Genomic DNA, 16,421 nt, shown 5'->3' on the forward strand with positions numbered 1-16,421 from the left:
ATTTGGATGTAGTCAAAAGAGTCTTCATATATTTGAAGGGTACCTCAGAGTATTATTTGTATTATCATGGTAATTTAGTTGGAGACGTGATTTCCTTGATATTTATGGTTATGTGGATTCAAACTAGGAAATTGATATTGATAACAGAAGATACACTAGTGCTTATGTGTTTTCCTTATCTGGTGGCGCAATTAGTTGGATGAGTAAGCGACGGGTTGTGGTTGCTTTGTCCACTACTGAAGAAGAGTATATGGTAGCTACTCATGCTTTTAAAGAAGCCATTTAGCTCAAGAGACTATGCTCAGACATTAGAATAAAACAAGGAGCTGTGACAGTTTATTGTGATAACCAGAGTGTGATCTGCCTAGCTAAGAACCCGATATTTCATGCTCGTACCAAGCACATTGATGTTCAATATCATTTTGTCAGAGATATGGTCGAAGATGGAAGGGTAAAGATGGTTAAGGTAGAAACTTTGATGAATGTTGTAAATTCTTTAACTAAGGCTATGAGCACAGAGAAGTTTTGATGGTGTTCGGATTCTATGGGCCTTATGGCCCCTAGCAATTGATTCATTGTGTTGATACTCCCTTTTCTCTTGCAAGGTGTTCAACAAGTGGGAGATTTGTTGGGAAAATGGTGTCTCAACCTTGCATTTACATGAGGTTACTATTTATATAAAATTTTCATTTGAGAATGAAATGGTAAGAAATCCTCCCATAAGCTTTTGGTTGCCTATATAAGTATTTTGGTAAAGTTACACCACGAGATCATAGCTAGCTTTAAAGATATTAAATTTTCTGCTTTGGAGGGGTCCAATGAAAGGTATAAATTTGATTTTGAGGACTTTAGAGGCCCTTAAATGCCTTGAAAAGTGAGCATAAATGACATAGCCATTTTTTAGGCAATAGATCACTTCGGCAACTTTTCGATGCTTCAAACGGCTCGTCAATAGGACACACGATTCTCAAGTTATGGCCTTTGGAAGTTTGCACTCCTAAAATAGGAAATATAAAACACATCGGACACATAAATGAGCTATAAAAGGAAGGGAAACATCATAGGACATCTAGAAGGGAGATAAGGTTGGCCACACCTTATTGGGTGCTTTTAGTCCATGGTTTTGTGATATCATTTGATGGTTTCTTGTATTGTATCTCTTGTATATGAGGTGTGTGCAATAGAGGTTGTGTGTAAGAGTCTTATGGCTATTGAGTTATCTCTGAATCTTTGATTAGTGGTACTCCTGTGAAGAGATTTCTCTTCAAGTATATTGTAATCTATTTTGACTGCTAAATAATTTATTGGGTGGCTTTTAGAGTGTGGGGTTTTTCTCTTGAAAGAATTTTCTCCACATAAATCATTATGTTATGGTTTGAATGTTATTATATCTATTTCTTTTTTCTATAACAGTTGTGATGACCTGTAAAAAAATTTGCATTACCCTCCTCTCAAGGTTAGTGTAGGAAGTTGTTCCGTTACTTAACTTCCTTACATTAACAAGGGATAGGATTGAATGATCTTCAATCTATGTTTACAATTTTCACCAATGAAATGGTGACAATTTTCAACATGAGATGGCTTGAGAGGAGAGAGAAGAGGAATTAAATGTTTGAGAAGACATGGTGGTCACCCTAAGGGGTAAGATCAGGGTTGACCTATTGGATAATCCCTTCGTCCAAAGGATAAACTCTTGTGGAAGAGTTAATGGATAACGATGGTCAAAGCAATGAATGCTTGAAGAGACCCATGGGTTAGAGAAGGTTTAAGTTAGAGAGAAAGTCTCTAACCAAGGGTCAAGCTTGAGTTAACTATTAATGGTTATTGAAGGCTTTGGAGGTTAGCTTATTGAAGACATAAAGCCTTTAATGGTTTATAAAGACTTTGAGGCTTTTTGAGAAGTGACCTTCTCTTAAGGAATGTGCAAATTCTTAAGGGGGGGATTAGGCTAATTAGGATGGTTTAGAAGAATCTAGAAGAATCTAGAAGATAATGAGTCATGCAAATGGATTTGTTAGGAGAATGCAAGTGGGAGGATATTTTTGGATTTAATTTGAAATAAAGTGATTTATTTCAAAAGGGTGGATACAACTTGCATTGGAAGGATATTTAAATAAATATTGATTTATTTAAATGGGAGAGATTTTAATTAAATGAAAAGGGGATTTAATTATATAAAAATGATTTATTTAATTAAAGGTTAGAATGTGGTCAATCAAATAAATTGAATAATTTATTTAATCAATAGAAGAATGTGTGGGGGATTAATTAAATATAATTTAATTAATAGATGAATTGATTTAATGAATTAAATAAACATTAAATATTTATTTAATTATATGGTCAGATTTATACATCTACAGGCAGGCCTCCTAAAAATAAAAGTAAGATCACTTATTTCTAAGCACTCAAGGTTACTATTGGGATCCAAGAGGAGATAATACATAATTGATCTTGGGCATGAAAATGAACGTGTTCATTTTAAGTCCAAATTGAATATAAAAGGTTCATTTAATCCCATTTTCGATATGTGGAAGGCACATCAAGCAAGAAATAAATGATTATATAATGAGTGGAAAAGATTATGACCACTTTTAAAAATGTAAAGGAGAAGATTTTAGAACAAGTGCACCTTGATTTTTATGCTTTCCTTATGTATTTAACCCCTTGATCCAATCATGACCTCCATTTTGTAGATGAGTGAATGAGTTTAGGTGTTGTACAAAGTGTTTGTGAAGTTGTGCAAAGGTTCAAAAGTATAGTAGTGTGCATTAATTAAGGAAGTTTTATATGTGTTTTAATAGAGAACTATAATCAAAATGTCAATGGATATGGCTTCCTATAGTTCAATTTAATTAATGTATCTTTTCTTGAAGAAGTGATCGTCAATGTTTGCAAGTCTTTTGTATCTTGCCCTAAGGTTGTGCATCCTAGCCTTCTAAGTCCACATTAGGGGAAATGAGTTCTTTGGTCTTGAGCCTAAACATTGTAACATGTTCTTCATATAGTGAGATAGTTCTCACTATAGTTTTTCCCTCATTGGGTTTTCCACGTAAACTCTTGGTGTTTATGTGTGATTGTATTTGTGTTTTTCTGTTATTTATTCCTACATATATGATAAATGGAATGAATGATAATTGATTAAATTTTAATATATGCTAATTCACCCACCTCTCAACATCTAGATGTTTTTTTATTGGTATAAAAGCTAGGTTCCTAAAGAAACTTTCTATTGGTTTCATATCATTTAGTATTCATTTTTATTTATTTTCCGCTTCTTAGCTTATGTGTACTATTTTGTAGTGCACACAATCAAACTAGAATTTTTTTTACTAAGATTCTATTCTCAATTTATGTACAATTTTTAGAAATTACAAGCACACACTTGTTATATTTATTTGGATTCTAGAATTTCTTTATATCCTTTTATCATTTTTAATTTATTCATTTCTACATTGGCAATGGCATACATGATCACTTCAATTTGTATGTGGACTAAAGTGGGGCATAAAATATGAAAAAATGTAGATGTTTAATTATTTCCCAACTCATTTTACACCACTTTCATGGATATCTTTAATGTATGGTCCCAACACTTAATTTCTACCATTTGATATACTTATTGACTCAAATGCTATGTCTAAAACTTTTGTGTTTCATATCACTTAGTCTAGAACATTCTAACTATAATTCATAAATCATTCCCATATTAGACTAATTGTGGCCACATCCCTTAGACTGAACCGTTAACAAATCTCGATTCCTCTTTTTTTAAAATTCAAAAATAGGCATTTCCCATGTTAACTCTTCTGGAATATGATCATTTACCATTAGCTAGTTTGATAACACTGTTAGATTATGTGTCTAAGACTTTTTTTTGAAGGTGTCTCCCTAGTTCATTTTAATGCCTATAGAATCAATAGAAAATTAGGACAACACATCAAAAGTATAGTAAATAGTGTTAATTAAGGGGTTTAAGCTATCAAATTGTTATTTATCTATTTATCATTAAACACCATTGTTATTTATCTATTTTGACCAAGTTGTTGACTCAATTCAAGCAAGGAAGTACATTGCTCTAGTCATTTGTAATAGTAATTCCTAGTGGTGCTTCTTACCACCCCCTGGCTTTTGTTACACAAATATCATCCAAGCATACATTTCATGCAAATAGAGAAGGCATGTTGCACTCAAGACAAAACCATGCCAAGTGGATTAGGTTGCAAGAAAAATGTATCCCAACTCATCCAATTCTTAGGTCTTAGCCATCTCAAATCTTTGATACTAATCTAATTCTGGATTTCCCTCTATATTGAAATTGTCATAATAAAAATATATAATATGCTCATTTATAATATCATTCGAATCATTTTTTGATCAATTCAATTACTTTCTTTCTTTTTTAATTACTTGATTATCTTTTTGAACTTAGTAGATGTACATAACATTTTAAATTTATGTATCTTAAATATATATCTCAAAATGTTATTTTCATCTATTATATTATGAAAACACAAACAACCAAATATAATGTCATTAATATTTGTTTTTAATAACACTTATTTGAAATAAAATAATAGCTTAATATATTTTCAAATAGATTTTAAAAAAGCTCAAATACCAAAAAAAAAAACCACTTATTCTTCCTATGTACTCCGCAAGGAAAGTTATGATAACTTAGAAGTTGGGAACCAACACAACACGAACACCTGTCAATGGCAAATTTTAAAGTTGGATAAATCTGAGTTGTATCGAGACAGAATATTATACGCTCTTTCAAAGAATGAAATAAAATATTGCGAAGATCTTTTTATTTATTTTTTCGAAACTACTTTTTATCTCCAATAGCTAAAATATTGCGAAGATCTTTTTATTTATTTTTTCGAAACAATATTTTATCTCCAAAGATTGGCGATTTAATTCCAAGACTGTGTGAAAAATATGTGAAAAATAATTAAAGATTTTTAATCTCACATCTAAAGTCAAGTCGACAGACTTATCTAAATAGGATCAGCGAATATTCCTTCATGATTCCTTCCGCGTATGGACACCGATCCAAACCCGTCCTCTTTGGATAGTCATTTCGTGGTTATCATCACTAAACGTTTCATATTTCGACACCTTTAATAAAGAATAAATGGACCATTCTATCAGTTGGATAGTCATTTTGTGGTTGTCATCACTAATCAAAGAGGACACATCTATTCTGGCTTCAAAACGATAGTACAATCGAATATTTTACACCGTCGATTTTACAATAAACAGTTACGATTGGCTAACGCATCGCTATCACGCTGTATGAAAGGTCTGTTTTGGAGCCAAAATAGCCGCGGCCATCAAAGACAATCATGGGACCCATTTTGCATTCAAGTTGTACTTTGTAATTATCAAAGACAATCATGGGACCCATTTTGCATTCAAGCTGTACTTTGTAATTTAGTGTTTTAAAAATAAATAAAGTTTATAGTAGCAATTAGATTTATAATTTCAGTAGGCATGTAAATAGTTTTGTGATCATAATGTTTCTTAGACAGATAATTATTTATAATCAAATCTTTACCATATGAATGATAATATAAAATGTAAGGTATCAATAGTAAGCAAAATCATATGATAGTCTAGTTTTAGTTAATTTAGTCATATTGAAGACTAGTCTAATATCATAAGAATTCTATTGTAGCATTTAAGTTTTCGCATCTATCATAATTGGTTTTAACTTTTTCTCTATTGAAACAACCTAATAAGTCTGTAATGAAACATTATTTGTCTTTGATAAAGTTTTGTTTTCAATCAACCGTATACCATTCCAAAATTTGATCACTAGACATCAGGATAATTGTTCCAAAAGTAAAATCATATTCCTTTGAAATCTGCCAAGAAACTTTCTTCATGTTGATCTTAGATTTTATTGCATGGGAGTCCACATAAATCATATCCTAGAAACTTATGAATGTTAGTGTTCTTAATTACAATACCCATTTTAGAAGTGAAAGTAGAATAGAAAAAAAGTCATTGTTTAAACCCCCTATACAATTAAATTTATAAATACATTATTTAAAAATAGCTTTGCATACTAACATAATATATATATTGTTTTTATTTGTGCAAATATAGATGAAAACAAACAACAATAGTCATATAATTTTGATAAGAAACAAAAACTTGTGTAGTTAAGAGATATATGTCCCACTCCACAATAGTTTCCTATTTCTAATCATAAGAGATATATGTTGGAGAGCATTACATTTATGGTTAATTTTAATTAGATTGATATATAAAATAATGTTAATAATGTAATAGTTAGTTGTTGGGAGTTATTTTCATACATAAAAGGAGTAAATTTTTTTCATAAATCATTCCTATAAATTTGCTCCTATAACACCAATTTTTTTCATCCAATCATAGCGTAGATAAATTATTTTTAATTTAAAAATATAAATTTCAACTATATAAAATAAAGTTTATTTTGAAACAAAAATAATAATAATTTTTTATTGGTCAAAATAATTGTTTAATTAGGCTTAAGTGAATGCAATAGTATTGCCTACAACAATTCCTAATAATCACTTTTGATTGGTGCAAAAAATTGATTAATTAGACTTAAGTGATTACAACAGTATTGCATATGACAAGTACTAATAACGTATTTTATATGAGATAATTATTAAATTATTATAACTATATACATTAATATTATGAAATTCATAATTAATTAGAATATTATTGCAATTTTTTGAAATGAGTCAAATAAGAGGGTAATGTGTTGGCATTTATTCTAAAATGATTGTAATGAAGATAATAGATCTTCTCTCTATTCTTTCAAATAATGCTTAACATGGCTTTAAGTCAAGGCCCATCCTTCTTATATTGGCAATATGTAATCTCTGAGGTGCATACCTTGTAACTTATGAGTTTCTATAGGTTAATCAGTGTACAACATCTAACCATGGTGCTTAGAAGAATGAAACAACAAAGTGCTCAAAAGAATTAAACAAGGGTTTGACTTCTTATCAAATCGATGTGCGGTGATCATTCAACGATGGAAATCATCTAGAAATTTGTTGTAATGATAGATATAATGTATTTTGGCCGAGTGTTTTACCGCCCCATATGTAAATTCATTGTATCTTGTTGATGTATTTAGGGTTTGTAGCTGCCCTAACTGAAAAGTGTATTTAGGGCTAGTTGGAGAAGGGATTTTGTGTCGGTGGTTTGAGAAGAAGGTATTGTCGAACCAGTTTGAAGTGTCTGCATGTGTGTAGGAGAGTTGTGCTAAAAAGGATCTATACTAGCAAGCAAGGAAGTGTTGTAATAAGATCATTTGCCCTATTGTTCCCTAATAGTTACAACAATTTGAAATCCCTTAACCGGGTAGACCCTAATAGATCTGATATTGTAAATCCCTTCACCGAGTGGCTCATTAACTTCAGTTTGAAATCCTCTAACAAGGTTACTCTTAACAAGGTATAGCTCCTAACAAGGCTGAGGCAAAATCCCTTGACCGAGTGAATCCTAACATGGTCTGCTCTTAACCGGGCATATTGTAAGCTCTTAACTGGGCTAGGCCTTTAACAAGGCGCATTCCAAAAGAGTGAAAATTTATATTGTGGGTGCTAATTCCCATCGTGGTTTTTCCAGTTGGGTTTCCATGCCAAAAATCTTTGTGTTCATGTGGTGGATGCATTGTTGATTTATGCATTTGATATCTTTACTTTGTTTGCATATTGATGAACACTTGAGTGAATGGTTTGTTAAATCAATTTAGAAGATTATTTGAGTAGTTACCGATACAGTTTTGTGAAGTGTTGATTTGTTTTATTACTAATTCACTCCCTCCCTCAGTAATAACCGGATTCTCATAATAACACTATCTAGATTATTTACTTGTGATTTTTAGTCATGATGTAACTCTAGAATAGACAAAAATAACAAGAAATCAAATAACATCTATTCGTCTAAAGTCTAACTATCTAGATTATTCGCTTGCGATGTTCAATTCTATAGATGAAACAACATCCATCCACATAAGGTCTGGCTATCTAGATTATTCGCTTCTAATGTTTAACCATATGTAACTATTACAAAATTGGCGTTCCAAAAAAGAAAAAAGGACCACAAATCAAATAACATGCATCGGCATAAAGTCTACATTTATTTATTTTTAAACGAAATGTCTGTAGACATTAAGCTGTGTGGGGCGCGAAAAATCTAGGAATCTTCCTTGAATTTAATGATGTTTGCCGATAGTCACGGGATATCTTTGATTATAGTACTTTTTTCCACTTACTCCAATTACAGACTCGATCAAACACGTCCAAAAGGGTAATTTTTGGGGTTCATTAAACTGATCAAAATATCTGGTGTAATCCAGACATTCTTATCATCACCTACTACTGTGAGCTTCCTAGAAATCAGACACTTATCATCACCGACTACTATGAGCTCCCTGGAAACCAGACATTTTTTTGTGTTTTATTCTTTGAATTCCTCTTAAATGTCCACTGTAACTATGGTTTCTCTACTGTGAGGAGGCTCTAGTTGCAGACATTAAAAAGGAGAACTCAAGTAGGAATCCGAAGCCAGCAGAGCGCTCTGTAGGTTGTAACAGAACAAGAAATTGAGGAAATTATTCTTCATGAGAATAATACTCCTCAGGAGGAAATATATGTGGTTGCTGGAAAAGACTCGGCTGAGAGCGTCAGAGCTCTCAAATGGGCGCTACAAAACCTGGATAATAGACAAGAAACCTTAATAATTCTTCTTCATGTCCGCCTTCCACTGCGCTACATGCCATCACCCAGTAAGCCTTTCGACCTTCGATTGATTACTAAGTGTACGAATCTTCATTTGTTTTCTTTAACAAAATTGCATGTTTATGGGATTGTAGTAGGTAAAATTCTTCTGAATCAAGTGAGCAAGGATGTCGTGAAGGCCCACCTCAAGGTTAAAGAGACGGAGCTCGACACTTGCATGAAAAAATACTTGGATATTTGCGAAGGAGCCCAGGTTCATTTTTCGCTTCCCTTTTATTTGACGATTTAACTGAATACTTTTGAGTCGATCTTCATTGATTAAAACCGCATAATAGCTGAAGCGTACGTAATGATTCAATTGCAGGTAGAATCCCTATAAATGCTATTAAAACGCTGCAGAAATCTCACTTTTATGAAAATAATGAGAGCGTTGATGAACTGTGCAACAGTTCAAAGCAGAGCTTTTGTTTGTGGAGAAGGACGATGTTGCCAAGGGAATTGTTGAAGTGATCTCAGAGAAGGGCGTCAAGAAGCTTGTCATGGGAACAATTTTAGCCGGTAGTGCCATATCTATGTAAAAAAAAATTAACCTGTAAATTATTCTAGTCTGAAATATCATCTAGTTTTTTTTTATCATTATCATGTTTTTGTTGATAAGTGATGCTGCTCTAGCATGCAGCTCCATGCAACTCCAGTTTGGACATGAAGCTATCCATTCATCACCATGCATAAGGTATTTTTAGTTAATAGTTTTTTTGTTTATTCATGAAAATAAAGCATGTACTCTAGCATGCATGAATCCTTAGGACTATTTTTAGTTTTTGCTTTTTGCATGAGTTTGTTTTTAGTAAATAAAGCATGTTGTGCATGCACTTATTGTATTCTTAATTTAGGGAGTAGTTTGTTTTTTTTAGTTTGAGAGCCTTAGTAGCTTTCCATGCAAAGCTAGGAATATATTTAGAACTGCAGTTATTATTTATTCTTCTAGACTGCAAATTCTTTATATATACAGCCTCTATGTAATTTTTTAATTAAGCTTCAATAAAGATATTGGTGTTTTTCTTATTTTTGCTATTATTGTTTGCTAATCAGTTGGTTCAGAGAGGATAGGTCAGGTTCAAAATTCTACAAGTGGTATCAGAGCAGGTAAAATTGTTTTGGATTAAAATTTTATTGTTGGAATTTCGCCAAAGTTAATCATGTCGAATTCTAACCATATGCCCATTCCAGAATTTGATGGGAATGATTATGATTATTGGTGCGTTAAGATGCTGACCTTTTTTATTGGAAAAGATTTGTGGGAGATTATTGAATCAGGTTATGAAGAGCCAACTGATTGGAATGCCCTTACAGCCAATGAAAGAACAGCAAGAAAGGAAGCAAGGAAAAAGAATGCTCAAGCTTTGTTTCACATTCAGATAGCTCTTGATAAGAGCTTATTTCCAAGAATATCAGGAGCAACAATTGCCAAAGATGCCTAGAAGACTCTACAAGAAGCTTACCAGGGTAGTGATCAAGTTAAAGTGGTCAAACTTCAGACATTGAAGCGAGAGTTTGAGAATTTGAAGATGCAAGAAGCTGAAAGTATAAGTGATTATTGTGTCAGAGTCAAAGATGTGGTCAATAAAATGGCTACACTTGGAGAAATTGTAAGCAATGAAGTTTTGATAAAAAAAGGTGTTGAGATCTTTGACACCCAAATGGAATCATGTAGCAATAATCATAGAAGAAAGCAAGGATTTGACAAAACTACAGTTTGATCAACTGGTTGGATCCCTGATGTCTCATGAAGAAAGATTGAATGATTCTTTTGAAGGTGTAGAGAAAGCATTTTCCTCTAAATTGCTAATCACAAAAAATGAAGATACAAGCAGCAGTAGTGCCAAGATCAATCAAGGCCAAGGTAAAGGGCAAAGCCAAAATTCTTCAAGAGGTAGAGGAAGAGGTGGCTCAAGAGGAAGTGGTGGTTTCAGAGGAAGAGGTAGAGGCAGATTTGATAAGAGAAATGTTCAATGTTACCATTGTAATAGGTATGGCCACTTTGAAAGAGAATGCAAATTGAAAGAAGGTAAAAGTGCTAACTATGCTCAAGAAAGTAGTGACAATCCTCCTGATCACTTATTTTTATCTTATGCCAAGGGTGAAAATACTAGTAAAGATGCTTGGTACCTAGATTCTAGATGCTCTAACCATATGACAGGGAATGAGAAGTTGTTCTCAACAAAGGATGGAAGTTTCAAATCCAAGATCCAACTTGGTGATGATAAATCATTGGAGGTTGCTACCAAAGGAGCTATAGAAGTCCAAACAAAAGAAGGTATAAAGAGTATTCATGATATTTATTATACTCCACAATTGAAACACAATTTGTTAAGTGTTGGGCAGCTATGTGAGAAAAATTATAAAGTAGTCTTTGGGAATAAGACTTGTACTATCTATGATAAGAATAAGGATAATAGGGTGATCACTGTTGTTCCTATGACAAGAAATAGGATGTTCCCCTTGAGGTTTGGTGAACATAACAACAGTTTGGCAAATATGGCTTATGAGGATTCAAGTTGGTTATGGCATCTCAGGTATGGGCATTTAAATTTTCGTAGTTTGAAGTTTCTAATCTCACATGCATTAGTTTCTGGTTTGCCCAAGGTTGAGGAACACAAGGAGGTTTGTGAAGGTTGTGCTAAAGGAAAGCATGCAAGAGAAAAATTTCCAAAGGGCAATACATGGAGGGCTCATCACCCACTTCAGCTTGTTCATTCAGATATATGTGGTCCTATGCAGACTAAGAGTTTGGGTAAGTCATCATATTTCATCACTTTTATTGATGATTACTCACGAAATTGTTGGGTATATTTTTTGAAGGCCAAAGATGAAGCTTTGGATACATTCAAGAAGTTTAAAGCCCTTGTAGAAAATGAGAAAGGGTGCAAGATCAAATGTTTAAGGACTGATCGTGGAGGAGAGTTTTGCTCAAAGGCTTTCCAAAGTTATTGTGATTTTAATGGCATCAAGAGGCAACTTACTACTGCATACACACCTCAACAAAATGGAGTAGCTGAAAGGAAGAATCGTACTGTGGTTGAAATGGCAAGGTGCATGTTACAAACCAAGGGATTGAGCAATTCTTATTGGGGAGATGGAGTTGCTACAGCGGTGTACATCCTCAACCATAGCCCCACAAGTACACTAGAAAAGATGACTCCTTATGAAGCTTGGTATGGTAAAAGGCCTAATGTTAATCATTTCAAAGTTTTTGGTTGTTTGGCTTATGTGCATGTACCGGATTAGAATAGACGGAAGTTAGATGGAAAGAGTGAGTCATGTATTTTTATTGGGTATAGTGAGAAAAGCAAGTCTTATAGATTGTATAATCCCCTCACTAACAAGCTTATTGTCTCAAGAGATGTGATTTTTGATGAAGGGGGAGTTTATGGTCATAAAAAAGGCCATGTTGAGAAGCCAAAATCTATTTTGAATGATGATATAATTGCTGATATTGATCATGAGCAGCCAACTAATGTTTCTATATCCAGTGGTTTAACTCCACCAAGCAACCCTTCATCAAGTTCTTTAGTACCAAGTCAAGTCCATCTTCTTCTCCAAGTTCTACAAGGAAAGTAAGGAGATTGAGTGATATCTACCAGAGGAGTGGAAATCAAGTACATGAAGAAACCCAGTAGGTGAAACAGTGAATTTTGCTTTATTAGCCAAGGCTGATTTTGGACCATCATGTTTTGAAGATGCATGTACTAATGAGGTTTGGGTGAAAGCCATGGAAGAAGAGATGGATTCCATTCACAAGAATGATACTTGGGAGTTAACAGAACTTCCACATGACAAAAAAAGGATTGGCACCAAATGGGTCTACAAGACCAAGTTTAACAGTGATGGGAGTGTTGAAAGACACAAGGCAAGATTAGTTGCTAAAGGCTTCACACAAAAGTATGGAATTGATTATGAAGAGACATTTGCACCAGTAGCAAGACAAGAGACCATAAGAATGCTGATTTCATTAGCAACTCAGAAGAAGTGGAGCATACATCATATGGACGTGAAAAGTGCCTTCTTGAATGGGTACTTAGAAGAGGAAGTATATGTAGAGCAGCCACAAGGTTTTGAAGTGGAAGGAAAAGATAATTATGTCTAAAAGTTGAAGAAGGCTTTGTATGGCCTCAAGCAAGCACCAAGAGCATGGTATGCCAGGATTGATAGATATTTTCAGGAGAATGGCTTCCAGAGAAGTAAGAGTGATCCTACCCTTTACTACAAACACGAAGGTACTGATATTCTCATCATAAGTTTGTATGTTGATGATCTTTTGTATATGGGTAGTAGTTCTAAGATGAAAGATGAATTCAAAGCTGCTATGATGAAAGAATTTGAGATGAAAGATCTTGGTCTAATGAAATATTTTCTAGGAATGGAGGTTTATCAAAGTAAGGATGAGATTTTCATTTGTCAAACAAAGTATGCACAGGATATGCTGAAGAAATTTAATATGACTGATTGTAACCCTGCCTCCACTCCAAGTGTTCATGGAGATTTGTTATGTAGAGATGATGGTGCTGATTTAGTTGATGAGACAACTTACAGAAGTATTGTGGGGAGCTTGATGTTTCTAACCCACACGAGGCCAGATATTGCTTATTCAGTTTCACTTGTTTCAAAGTATATGACAAATCCATCTGAAATACATATGAAGGCAGCCAAGAGGATTTTGAGGTATGTGAAAGGGAATTCAAGTTTTGGTATTCATTACTACTCTTCTGAAAAGTTCAATCTTGTAGGCTTTAGTGATTCAGATTGGGGAGGTATTATGGATGACCGTAAATCTACATCTAGAAATTGTTTTTCTTTTGGTTCTGGTTTGATTACCTGGAGCTCGAAAAAACAAAGTATTGTTGCCCTCTCATCTACAGAAGCAGAGTATGTTGCAATTACCTCAGCAGGTACACAAGCCCTTTGGCTTAGAAAATTTTTGGAAGAAATTGGAGAAAAACAAATTCAGCCTATAGTAATTTATTGTGACAATGTGAGTGCCATCAAGTTAGCTAAGAATCCGGTTCATCACAGCAAAACTAAGCATTTTGATTTGAAATATCACTTCATACGAGATTTGGTGCAAAAGAAGGATGTCGAATTGAAGCACATCAACACCCAGGATCAACTAGCAGATATATTCACCAAAGCGGTTGCGAAAGCTCAGTTTATAGCACTACGAGATAAGATTGTCAGCCCTCTTAGCATCAAGGGGGAGTATGTTGATAAGTGATGCTGCTCTAGCATGCAGCTCCATGTAACTCCAGTTTGGACATGAAACTATCCATTCATCACCATGCATAAGCTATTTTTAGTTAATAGTTTTTTTGTTTATTCATGCAAATAAAGCATGTACTCCAGCATGCATGAATCCTTAGGACTATTTTTAGTTTTTGCTTTTTGCACGAGTTTGTTTTTAGTAAATAAAGCATGTTGTGCATGCACTTATTGTATTCTTAATTTAGGGAGTAGTTTGCTTTTTTTAGTTTGAGAGCCTTAGTAGCTTTCCATGCAAAGCTAGGAATATATTTAGAACTGCAGTTATTATTTATTCTTCTAGACTGCAAATTCTTTATATATACAACCTCTATGTAATTTTTTAATTAAGCTTCAATAAAGATATTGGTGTTTTTCTTCTTTTTGCTGTTATTGTTTGCTAATCAGTTGGTTCAGAGAGGATAGGTTAGGTTCAAAATTCTACAGTTTTCACATAAAAAGTTGTACAGGCGGATGAGGATTCGAAAGCGAGGCAAAGCGAATTATGTCCCAAAGCACGCCATGGAGTCCTGAGACGTCGCGATCGTGTGTAAAGACAAACTCCAGTTACGAAGGCAAGGCTCTCCGGTAGATGATGGTCAGTACAAAAAAATCAACTTTTACAGTATAACTAGGGGTTCAATTTATCTATTTCTGCGCCAAATAGCTTTCTTGTTGGTGTTGTCTGAACTAATATGGCAGCCGAAATTTACAAGCTCCGTTTTTGTTGGATTTTTGCTAATTTCAAGCAGTAGCCATGAAATCTAAGAGCTTCGACAGTCCTTTGTCTGATTTGCTGGGAAAACCTTCGGAAGCCTCTACAATTCATGTTTCTCCTGAAAATTATAACAGATCGGGATCTGCACATCGGCAATCAGACTCCGTCGAGTATTGCGGTGAATGGAGATGTCACCAGTACTAGGTCCGAAGAAGGGAACAATTCAGAGAGAACGTTCACGATCGATAAGGATTCCTCTGATTCCCATCGGAAGACAGTACGATAAACCTTTTTGATGAAGTATATTCTCATGGTACTGTCCAAAATGAATCCCAAGGACATCAGGTATTTCCTCTTGATGAACCCACTAAAGGCTGTAGAAATATTTAACCATCTGCGTTTGTGATCTTCTTACAAACTGTAAATAGGCCTCTTTAATGTAGGATGCGAATAGGGATATTGAAACCTTGAAAGACGAGCTCACACAGGCCTCGAGCATGACAGAGAACGTGGAAGCAGTATCGCGAAAGGACACCACCAAACGGAAAAAAGCAGAAATGGCTGCGCTTAAAGTGAATTACAGAGTAGGCACGCTTTCTAGCATCTTAATAACTTAGACGCAATTTATTGCTCTCCCTGTGAAATTTCATAAGTTTTTGTGCGTTTCTCAGATTAAAGAGCTTGAATCCGGCTTCAATGAAAAGGTCAAAGAAAAAGAAAGGTGACCTCTCTCTTAAGACTTGCCGAAGAGAAATGCCAGGAATTTAGCAGGCGACAAATCGAGGTCGAAGAAAATCTTGAGTCAATGGCTGAGAAACTAAACAAAATCTCATGTGAAAGAAACGAAGCCATCCATGAGCTCCAAGCAGCATAGCGAAAGCTTGCAGCGACAGCAGAGCAAAATCACAGCATACTGCAAGACAAAGAAGCTCAAATTAGACTTCTTCAAGACCGGTTGCATTCAAGGCCATTGCTCAAAACCTTGAGCTCGTTCTCCTCGTTTTGTAATCTTGAATTCAGCGAGTACACTTTTGACGATGTCTAACTTCTCTGAGCATTTAAAACTCGGGGAAGGAGGCTATGGCATCGTTTACAAAGGCGAAATTGGGCAAACAACCCTTGCACTCAAAATTCTCAGTGAGAACAGCTTACAGGGCCAACAGGAGTTCGAACGCGAGGTATATATGTTAGCGTGAGTTTTGCATCCAGTTTGCATGATCCTCTCTCACTCTCCGTGAATGATGGACCGCTTGCATGATCCTCTCCATTATCTCCAAGAATAGTGGATCTGTTTTCATGCAAACTACAGATCAATAAGTTTAACTAAGCATTTTTCACCGCTAATTTCATACTTCTGTGCGGTGCCTTGTTTCTATAAATCATGCTTTTGCATAATGTAAAAATATAATGAATTAATAGAGTTTCGCTAATTTCATACTTCTGTGCGGTGCCTTGTTTCTATAAATCATGCTTTTGCATAATGTAAAAATATAATGAATTAATAGAGTTTCATTTTTTCTCCTGCAAGTTTTGTTTTCTCTTCCCTAGCTAGATCTGCAATTTTGCTTTGCAGAAATTTTAACAATATAAATATAATAAGTCAAATTACCAAATAGTTCTTTTTCCTTTGTTTTAGTGTAAAATCTTCATAAAAT

At 34.3% G+C, this 16,421-nt stretch overlaps 1 protein-coding gene across 4 annotated transcripts; it reads left to right on the forward strand.

Moving 5' to 3' along the window:
* Positions 1-8,195: 8,195 nt before the first annotated feature.
* LOC131037895 (U-box domain-containing protein 36-like) lies at positions 8,196-16,162 on the forward strand. Of its 4 annotated transcripts, none has more exons than XR_009104322.2 (7): positions 8,220-8,800; positions 8,891-9,006; positions 9,118-9,311; positions 14,519-14,646; positions 14,801-15,111; positions 15,210-15,350; positions 15,438-16,162. XR_009104322.2 is itself a non-coding variant. In XM_059220136.1 (5 exons), the coding sequence occupies exons 1-4, from the start codon at positions 8,788-8,790 to the stop codon at positions 14,524-14,526; spliced, it is 246 nt and encodes an 81-aa protein (XP_059076119.1). In that variant the 5' UTR covers positions 8,196-8,787; the 3' UTR covers positions 14,527-14,646; positions 14,801-15,010. The 4 variants fall into 4 exon arrangements, 2 of the variants coding, with proteins under 2 accessions (XP_059076119.1, XP_059076118.1); XR_009104320.2 differs by having other exon boundaries at positions 8,223-8,800; positions 8,888-9,006; positions 15,438-16,161; XM_059220136.1 differs by lacking the exons at positions 15,210-15,350; positions 15,438-16,162 and having other exon boundaries at positions 8,196-8,800; positions 9,203-9,311; positions 14,801-15,010.
* The last annotated feature ends 259 nt before the right edge of the window (positions 16,163-16,421 follow it).

The sequence above is a fragment of the Cryptomeria japonica genome, chromosome 4, assembly GCF_030272615.1.
Source record: "Cryptomeria japonica chromosome 4, Sugi_1.0, whole genome shotgun sequence".
NCBI classification, from domain to species: Eukaryota; Viridiplantae; Streptophyta; class Pinopsida; order Cupressales; family Cupressaceae; genus Cryptomeria; species Cryptomeria japonica.